The sequence below is a fragment of the Tinamus guttatus genome, unplaced genomic scaffold (genome assembly GCF_059628265.1).
Source record: "Tinamus guttatus ecotype Peru unplaced genomic scaffold, ASM5962826v1 Tinamus_guttatus_pri_ptg001535l, whole genome shotgun sequence".
NCBI classification, from domain to species: domain Eukaryota; kingdom Metazoa; phylum Chordata; class Aves; order Tinamiformes; family Tinamidae; genus Tinamus; species Tinamus guttatus.
Genome location: NW_028290069.1, coordinates 12838 through 22451, shown reverse-complemented (window position 1 = coordinate 22451; position 9614 = coordinate 12838). Strand labels below are relative to the sequence as shown.

Genomic DNA, 9614 nt, shown 5'->3' with positions numbered 1-9614 from the left:
GGGGGGGTCTTAGGGGTCACATGGGGGGTCGCAGGGGTCACATGGGGGGTCCCAGGGGCCGCATGGGGGGGTCCCAGGGGTCATGGGGGGGTCTCAGGGGTCACATGGGGGGATACCGGGGTCACATGGGGGGGTCGCAGGGATCACATGGGGGGGGGGGTCTCAGGGGTCACATGGGGGGTCCCAGGGGCCGCATGGGGGGGTCCCGGGGGTCACATGGGGGTCGCAGGGTCTCAGGGGCCATGGGGGGGGTCACATGGGGGTCCCGGGGTCACATGGGGGGGTCTCAGTGGGGGGGGCCGTTCGGGGAGAAGCCCAGGGACATTGCGGGGGGGTCGCAGGGGGGATCCCGGGAGTTGGGGGGGGTCCCGGGTTTGGGGGAGGGCAGGGGTGATGGCGGGTCCCTGGGGGGGCGGGGGGGCTGCAGTGACCCCCCCGTGCCCCCCCCAGCGCGGCGGCTCCTGGCCGGGGCTGCGGCAGCGGCTGCGGCGGCACCAGGAGGCCCTGAGTGAGCGGGGGGGGGCGGCGCGGCGCCACCTGCGGCTGCTGCACACGGTGCGGGGGGGGGGGGGGGAACCCCGGGACCCCCCCCCGAAATCCTCCCCTGGGGACCCCATCCCCACAACAACCCCCCTCCAGGACCCCCCCCGAACTCCCCTTCTGGAACAACCCCCCCACCGGGACCCCTCCCCCCTCATGTGCCCTCTCTGTAAGGGGGGGTTCGGGGTGTCTCGGGGGGGTCGGGGGTGTCTCGGGGGGGGTTCAGGGGTGTCTCGGGGGGGGGGTTCGGGGGTGTCTCGGGGGGGTTCGGGGGTGTCTCGGGGGGGGTTCGGGGGTGTCTCGGGGGGGGGTTCGGGGGTGTCTCGGGGGGGGTTCGGGGGGTGTCTCGGGGGGGTTCGGGGGTGTCTCGGGGGGGGTCGTTTCCGCCCCCGCTTTCCAGGGTCCTGCTCATATGGGGGGGGTCAAACCGGGGGGGCCGCGGGGGGTCCCAGCAGTCGGGGGGGGGTCTCATCCTTTATCCCCCCCCCACCAGGTGCTGCGAGTGCTGGAGCCGCCCCCCCCGCCCCCCCCCGCGCTCAGCGCCCTCCGCTCCAAGTGCAGGACAGGGAGGCCAGAGGCGGCAGCTGCAGGTGACACCCCCCCCGCGACCCCCCCGGGGACACCGACCCCCCCCGCGACCCCCCCGGGGACACCTCCCGGGGACACCCCCCCCAGGTGACACCCCCCCCCCCGGTGCCCCCCCCCAGAGGGACACGCGGCGGCTGCGGGCGCAGCAGGAGCAGGAGCAGAAGCTGCTGGTGTCGGCCTGGTACAACCTGGTGAGGGGGGACACCGGGGGGGCAGGAGATCCTGGGGGGGGCAGGAGATCCGGGGGGGGCAGGAGATCCCGGGGGGGGGGGCAGGAGATCCCGGGGGGGGGCAGGAGATCCGGGGGGGGCAGGAGATCCGGGGGGGGGGCAGGTTTCCCTTGTTGGGGGGGGGCGGGGGGGGTGAGATGGTTGGAGGAGCAAATTTGTGGGGGGGGGATTATGTCGGGGGGGCAGATACCGTTCGGGGGGTGATAATACCCGGGGGGGTCATTGAACATTGGGGGGGGGGGTAATAATCTTGGGGGGGGCACAGATACCTGGGGAGAGGGTAAAATACTCCGGGTGGGGGGGGGGGGGGGCAGATGCTCTCAAGCAGTAAAAAATACCTGGGCGGGGGGGGGCACAAACCAGGGGGCAGATCCCCCCCCCATCTTAAGGGGGAGATTTGGGGGGGGGGGCAGATTTGATGGGGGGGGCAGGACTCACCCCCCCGCCCCCCCCCCCAGGGGCTGGTGCTGCAGCAGCAGGAGAGCGACGCGGGGGGAGGGGGGCCCCCCCGAGCCCCCCCGAACCAACCCCGACGTTTTGGGCCGGTCCCGTTTTAGAAGCTGCCGCAATCGGGGGGGGGGAGGGGACAACACCCCCCTCCCGGACCCCCCCCCGGACAGGAGGTTTTTAGCACCCCCCCCCTTTTGTACCCCTTTTTTCTCCTGGGGGGGGTCCTGTATCCCCCGCCCCCCCCTCCCTTCGCAATAAAGACACTGGAGGCTCCAGGGGCTCCATGGGGTGGAGCTGGGGGGGCTGCCCCCCCCCCAAACAGATGGAGTTTTGGGGGGGGGTCGCAGAGACCCCCATTGCCCTCCCCCCCCAAGGCTGGGGTGGGGGGTGGGGACTTAAGGGCCCCCCCTGTGGACAGTTATGGGTCGGGGGGCTCTGGGGGAGTTTGGGGGGGCTATAGGAGACCCATAGGGGTCTGAGCAGCAAGTGACCCCCAACCTCCCCAGGAACAACGCGGGACACCGGGGGGACCCGTCCTTTATTGTCCTCATGTCCCCCCCAGCCCCCCCAGCGCCGATGTCCCCTTGTCACCGTGGGGGGGGTTGATGTCACCAGGTCCCTGCTGCTCCCGCCGCCCTGTAGGGACAGAAGGAACCTGAGGGAGGGGCAGGAATTGTCCCCTGGGGGGTGACTGTGCGTCTCCCCCGCTGACACGGTGACACGGTGACACGGTGACGTCGTACCCTAGAGCTCGTCGTGGCCCCCGGGCGGGGGGGGGCCGCAGGCCGCCGGTGTCACCAGCTCCATGAGGTACTCGCAGCGACTGGGCTCCGTGGTGGCCGTCACCGCCGTGCGCGTCCCACACGTCAGGCGAACCTGTCACCCCCCAGGGACGTCACCATGGGGACGCCCCCATGGGACACCCCTGGGTGTCACCTCCGGGCCTATCCCATGTGTCAGGCGGATCTGTCACCACCCCCTATCAGCCCTGTCAGCATGGGGGGACATGGGGACACCCCCGGGGACACCCTGCAGGGGACATCAGGACAGTCCTAGGTGACATGGGGACCCATGAGGGACAGAGCTCGCCAGGGTTGGAGCGCTTGGGCTTGGGGACAAACAGGGTGACACAAAGACACCCCAGGTGACACAGTGACACCATGGGGACAGGCTCACTGTGGAGGAGCAGCTGGAGCCAGGGGGCTGGGGACATCCTGTATGACACTGTGTGACATGGGGACACTGCAGGTGGCTTGGCAACACTGTGGGGACAAGTTCACCGTGGAGGAGCTGCTGGGGCCGGGGCTGTTTGGGGACAGCCTGTGTGACACGGGGCGAGCACGGGTGACGCGGGGACCGCGCGGGTGACGTGGTGACCGCGCGGGTGACGCGGGGACAATGTGGGGTGACACAGGGACAGCCTCACCGTGGTGGAGCGGCTGGGGCCCTGCCAGCAGCCCGTGCCCTGCTCGTAGCGCATGGCGCTGAAGCGGTCGTGCTCGGGGCCCGACCATGAGCCCCACGTCCTGCGGGGACACGGGGACACCGGTGTCACCACCCGCGGGGACAGCGACACGAGGAGCCCGCCAGGTGCGGGGGGGTGTCCTCGAGGGTGTCCTCGGGGTGTCCCCGCGGTGTCCCCAGGCCTCACCCCAGGTTGGTCTCGGCGCCGCCGTGTTTGGGTTTCTGCGACACCCGCTTGAAGGGGCAGAGGCGGTAGATGTACCTGGGGGGACACCCATGGTGGGGGGGGGTGATGAAACCAGCGGGGGGGGCGCCCCGGCCCGCCCCCCCGGCCCCAGGGCCCCCCCGGCCGCGGGGGGCCCCCCCGCGCGGCCCTCACTCGCCGGTCTCCAGCTCGTAGCAGTCCCGGTACAGGTAGGAGAACTCGCCCTGGGGGCCGAAGTCGAAGCCCAGCTCCTGCTCCAGGGCCCTGCGGGGGGGGACGGCGTTGGGGGGGGCACGGTGTTGGGGGGGGGCGTTGGGGGGGGCACGGCGTTGGGGGGGGGGCAGCGTTGGGGGGGGGGCGTTGGGGGGGGGCGTGGCCTGGGGGGCGCGCGGCGTTGGGGGAGGGGGTGTTGGGGGAGGGCACAGCGTTGGGGGGGGCGCGGCGTTGGGGGGGGCGCGGCGTTGGGGGGGGGCGTGGCCTGGGGGGGGCGAGGCGTTGGGGGACGGCGTTGGGGGGGGGGGGGGGCGTTTGGGGGGGGGGCGCGGCGTTTGGGGGGGGGGCGTGGCGTTGGGGGGGGGGGGGCAGCTCCTCACGGCCCCTCCCTCCCCGCCCCCCCCCACATCCAGGCCCAGGCCGCAGCACGAGGGGCCCAGGCGTCCGGGGAGCAAGAAGGGAGCTGGGGGAACCCCCCAAATCCCAATCGAAGGACCTGGGAGCCCCCCCCCCGCCCCCCGCAAGGGGCCCCGGCGTCCGGGACCTGATGCTCTCGTCCGTGTCCTTGAGCGAGCGCTCGGCCTCCTCCAGCTCCTCGCGGGCTCGCTGGGCCGCTGGGGGCGACCGGGACCCCCAAAATGGAGGGGAGTCCCAGAGGCCCCTCCAGGACACCCCAACCCCCCCGAACCCCACCCCAAAAAATGGGACCCCCAAAAGCCCCCGACCCCCAGAGACACCCCAAAAGACCTCCAAGAAGCCCCCAACCCCCCTGAGACCCCCCAATATCCCAGCCCCCCGCAAGAAGCCCCCAGACCTCCAGGGACCCCCCAACCCCCTAGAGGCCCCAAAATACACCCCAAAAGTTCCCAAAACCCAAAGACCCCCCCCCAAGACCCCCCCCGACTCCCCCATCCCCCAGATACCCAAATCTCACAGACCCCCCAAATCCCCCAGGCCCTTAGGGACTCCCCAGAAAGCCCCCGAGCCCCCTCTAGAAACCCCCCCAAGACCCCCTCGACACCCCCCCAGACCCCAGACCCCCCCCGGGCCCCCTCGTTCCCCCCGTTACCGTCAATGAGGGCCTGGGTGGCAGCGTCGTAGGGGGGCTCCGCTGGGGGGGGCTCCTGGGGCCCCTTCCCCCTCCGGTACCTGCGAGGGGGGCACCTGCGGGGGGGTCACACTGCGCCCCCCCCCCAAAATGGGGACTTTTTTGGGGAGAAACCCCCCAATTTTAGAGCCCCCCCCAAACCTTCAGCTCCTCCTCGGGGCCTTCGGCCTCGTCCTCGTCGTCCTCCTCCTCTTCCTCCTCCTCCTCCTCCTCTGGGGAGGGTGTCTCCTCCGGGGGGGGGGCAGGCGAGGGGGGGGCGTCAGGCTGGCTCTGGTGGGCGGGGTGGGGGGGTCAGGTCCCCCCGGATGCCTGGGCCCCTTGGGCCCCCTCCCCTGATCACCTTAATTAGGATCTAGTTAATTGCGGGGGGGGGGGGATGAGGAACCCCCCAAACGCTGCTCCCCGCCCGCCGTGTCCTCGTGTCCCCACCTGTGTCCCCACCTGCGTCCCCAGCCGCTCCTTGATGCCGCCCCAGAGGCGCTGGCGGAAGGTGACGACGTCCACGGGCGCCGCGTCCCCCCCCAGCAGGGCCTGTGACAACAGCGGGGGGGGGGGGGGTGTCAGTGCCGCCCCCCCCCCCGGACACCTGGGCCCCCTGGGGGGGCGGGTCCCACCTGGGCCTCGTCCTCGGAGACGGCGCCGTCCCCGTCCCCGTCCAGCTCGGGGTGGCCCTGCAGCTCCGGCACCGTCAGCCTGGGGACAGCGGCAGGGGGCGTCCCGAGTGTCCCCAAGGGGGTGTCCCATCCCCCCGCCCCCGCACTCACAGGCCGTCCCCATCCGTGTCCAGGCGCCCGAAGGTCTCGGTGGCCTCGGCGGCCTCGGCTGCCGCCTGCTGCTCTGCTGGGGGGGGGTCAGCGCTGGGGACCCCCCCGGGGACATGGCCCCCCCCTCCACCTGCTCCCCAGGGGCCCAGGCGTCCGGGAGCCGCCCCGAGGGCTCCGCTCAGGCCAGGGGGTCCCAGGGGGGTCCGGGGGGGGGGCCATTGGGGACGTGGGGTCCCTGGGGGGTCCTGGGGACACAGGGATGGCCCAGGGACATCGGGGGGGGTATCCCAGGGGTATTGGGGACATAGGGGGGCCCACGGGGGTGTGGGGGGTGTTGGGGACCTTGGGGGGATCCCAGGGGGATCTGGGGGACATTGGGGACCTTGGGGGGGATCCATGGGAGCTTGGGGGAGTTGCAGGGGGTCGCAGGGGGGTCATGGGGACGCTGGGGACGTCGCGGGTCCCGGGGGTCTCACCCTGCCAGCGGCGCCGCTGCTCGTCCCGCGCCGCCCGCTCGGGCCCCTCGGCCGCCTCCTTGGCCGCGCGGAGGGCGGCGACGCGGTCGGAGATCCCCCCCCGGGACCCCCGGAGCTCGGCCAGCCGCGCCTGGGGGCAGCGTGAGACCCCCGGGACCCACAGGGACCCCCAGGGACCCCCGGGACCCCCGGGACCCACAGGGAAACCCCTGGGATCCCCACGTCCCCCTAACCTGGAGCCCCTCCGAGCCCCCGCGTACCTGGGGGAGGCAGCAGTGGGACCCCCCCCGGGTCACCTGGACCCCCCCCGACCCCCCAGACCCCCCCCCCAGCTCCCCAGAGTCCCCTGTGTGTCTCAAGGAGCCCCCCCCCCCCAGACCCCTGTGTGACCCCCAGGAACCCCCATCTGCCCCGGGATCCGCCCCCGCGGCCCCCCCATGTCACCTGGGACCGTCATTTGTGTCCGCTACCCCCCCCCGCCATTTGGGACCCCCCAGGGACCCCCCATGTCCTTTGGGATCCCCTTGGGGCCCCCCCAGCACCCTCTGGTGCCCCCCCCGTGTCCCCCCATGTCACCCGGTGTCACCCAGTGTCACACCCCATGTCACTCAGTGTCACCCCCAATGCCACCTGGTGTCACCCCAGTGTCACCTCCTGCTCCTGGCGGCTCTGGGCAGCCTCTTGGACCAGCTGCTGCTTGAGGCGGAAGCCATCGCGGGCCACCGCGGCCACCCGCTGCATGTCCTCGCGCTCGCGACGTCCCAGCTCCCTGTGGGGACACGGGGACATAGGGACACAGGGACACGGGGCCACCCGCTGCATGTCCTCATGCTCACAGTGTCCAGCTCCCTGTGGGGACATGGGGACGAGACCCCCAAGTACCTCAGGGACCCCCCAGGCTCTCCCACGATGTCCCCTGGTGTCCCCCACAATGTCCCCCACGATGTCCCCACGTGTCCCCGCGGTCCCCGTGTCCCCCTCACTTGCACGTGTCCTCGCAGGCCGCCCCGCTCTCGTACTCGTCGGTGCCATCACAGCAGTCTGGGGGGGACAGGGGACAGCGCTTGGCACTCCCAGCCCCCTCAGGGTCCCCTGAGGTCCCCAGGGACCCCCAGGACCTTCAGGGGACCCCAAGGACCCCCAAGTGACACCCAAGGACCCCCTGGGGACCCTCAAGGACCCTCGGGAAATCCCGAGGACCCCCGGAGACCCCCAAGGGACCCCGCGGTGTCCCCGGCGTCCCCTTCGCGTCCCCGCTCACCGCAGACGCCGTCGTTGACGCGCCCCGCCGCGATGCTGCGGGGCCGGTGCCCCGCGTTGCGGCAGTGGAAGCTCCCGTTGGGACAGGCCGACGTCCCTGCGGGTTGGGGACGGTGACGGGGGCGCCCGGACGCCGGGGCCCCCCGGGGGCGGGGCGGGGCTCACCGGGCTCGTCGGAGCCGTCGCGGCAGTCGCAGTAGTCGTCGTTGACCCACGCGGAGCTCACGGTGGCCGAGCCGTCCAGGCACGTGAAGGTGTCGGGGTCCTCGTAGAAGTGCAGGTCTGGGGGGGGCGGGGACGCCGCGTGGGGGGGCGCCCGGACGCCGGGGGCCCCTCGCGGGGGGGGTGGGGGGCACTCACGGCTCAGGGGGACCCGCGGGGCCGCGTCACCTCCGTCCCGTCCGTCCCGTCCGCGGCGGCGCCCAGCAGCGCCGGCAGCAGCAGCCGCAGCCACATGGCGGGGGGGCTGCGGGGGGCAGCTCAGTCCCTATAGATCCTGCTGCAGCGGCACCAAGGGACCCCCCCACCAGGCGCCTGTGAGCCCCCTGCCCAAAAAGGGCCCTATAGAACCCGTCAGCCCTCCCCGTCCCCCCCGCGGCCCCTATAGACCCCTTTGGCTCCTATGGATCCTCCTGCTTTTTGCAGACTGCTATAGCTCCTATAAGTCCTTTCAGCGTCCCCCCTAAAGCACGCAACAAGACGCTAACAGAACCTATCAGCTGCCTCCTGCTTGCTGGGCTCCTATAGGCCCTTATATTCTCTATAGACCCTGTACAAACCTCTCATGCCCCCTCCAAGGCCTCTACAGAGCCCACGGGCCCCTATGGAGCCCTCAGGCCCCTGCAGACTCCCTTTTAGGCCACCAAACTGCCCCAGAGCCCCTATAGGCTCCATGGGCCCCTGCAGAACCGCCCGGCCCCTTACACCCCCTAGATCCCTATAGAGGCTCTATAGGCTCCCTACACCTTGCTATAGACACCACGGGCCCATTTAAGCTCCCTAAAGACCCTCAGACTCTCTCCGATCCCCTATAGCCTCCACAGGCCCCTATGGGCCCGTAAGCCTCTACAGGCCCCTGTAGACCGCCCATACTCTCCCGGGCCGCCTATAGAACCCCCGGGTCCCTAGAGACTCCCCAGGACCCTACAGACCCTCTGCAAAGCCCTTAAAGACCCCACGGGCCCCTAGAGACCCCCCAGACCCCTCCCAGCTCCACAGACCCCTATAGACCCCACAGGCCCCCCTAGAGACCCCCCAGACCCCTCCCAGCTCCATAGACCCCTATAGACACCACGCGTCCCCACAGACCCCCCAGACCCCTATAGGCCCCCTATAGCCCCTCCCCGGCTCCATAGGCTCCCATAGGCCCCCGGTCCTGCAGCCCCCCGGTACCGAGGGGTCCAGGCCGCGCGCGCCCGGGGCAGGGTCCACACGGGGGAACCGGAAGCGGGGGCGGGGCACTTCCGGGCGCGCCGTTACGGGAGGGAAGCGGAAGCGCTCAAAACAAAGGCCGCATCCCCGCCTTGACGGCCATGTTGGGTGTGGCAGAAACCGCCTGAGGAAGCGACAGCGTCGCCATGGCGACGACCGGACGGCACGTGCCGGCGGCCATATTGAGAGTGGCGAATACCCCTCCTGCGTCGTTTCTCCCCCTGTCTAGTCGCTGTCGTTAATAAAACTAAGGCCAAACAAAGGCTCAGACAATGCGGGGCGGTGGGTGTGGGGCGGGGTTGGGGGGGGGGGGGGGGGTGGTCACCTTCCCTTCCCAAAATGGCGGCTCGAAGGGGGCTGGCCGCCGCGACCTTCCTCCCGTCGTGCCCCACGCGCGCCCGCCCGTCCTCGCCGCTGGCCAATGGGCGCCCGAGCGTCGGTTGCCGTGGTGACTGGGGGCGGGACCTGGGGGGAAGCGGCTGGAACTGGGGGTGACGCGTGCGGAGGGCGGGGGGGGGGGGGCGGATTTGGGTTTTGGGGAACGGGATCAAGGGGGGGGGCGGGGGGGTCCGACCCCGAGGTGGTCCCGGATTAACCCCCCCCCCCCCGCGTCCCCCCTCCCAGGACAGGAGCTGGTGGCGACGCGACCTCCCCCCATGGCCCCCCCCGGGCAGAGCCCCCCCCCCGCGGCGGGCAAGGGCGGCCCCCCAGGTACGGGGGGGGCGGGGCAGGGGGCACTGGGGGACATGAGGGGCCGAAGAGGGACGGGGAGGGGGTCGGGGTAGGGTGGGGGGCTCAGGGGATAGTGGGGGACCTGGGGGGGCAATGGGGGGCTGGGGGACATCGGGGGGGCGATGGGGACCGGGAGGGGCGGGGAGGGGGGGC

General features: G+C 72.0%; 1 protein-coding gene across 1 annotated transcript; it reads right to left on the bottom strand.

Annotated features, from left to right (window-relative positions):
• Positions 1-2423: 2423 nt before the first annotated feature.
• Positions 2424-8084, bottom strand: PRKCSH (PRKCSH beta subunit of glucosidase II). The gene is made up of 18 exons (XM_088539257.1): positions 8078-8084; positions 7659-7688; positions 7464-7580; positions 7300-7395; positions 7022-7079; positions 6690-6807; positions 6039-6168; positions 5563-5635; positions 5413-5491; positions 5240-5329; positions 4929-5068; positions 4760-4854; positions 4235-4304; positions 3652-3741; positions 3460-3534; positions 3235-3334; positions 2552-2684; positions 2424-2444 (listed from the first exon to the last, which is right to left on the bottom strand). Exons 1-17 carry the CDS (start codon positions 8082-8084, stop codon positions 2553-2555), a joined length of 1500 nt encoding a protein of 499 aa, XP_088395383.1. The 3' UTR covers positions 2424-2444; position 2552.
• Positions 8085-9614: the final 1530 nt, after the last annotated feature.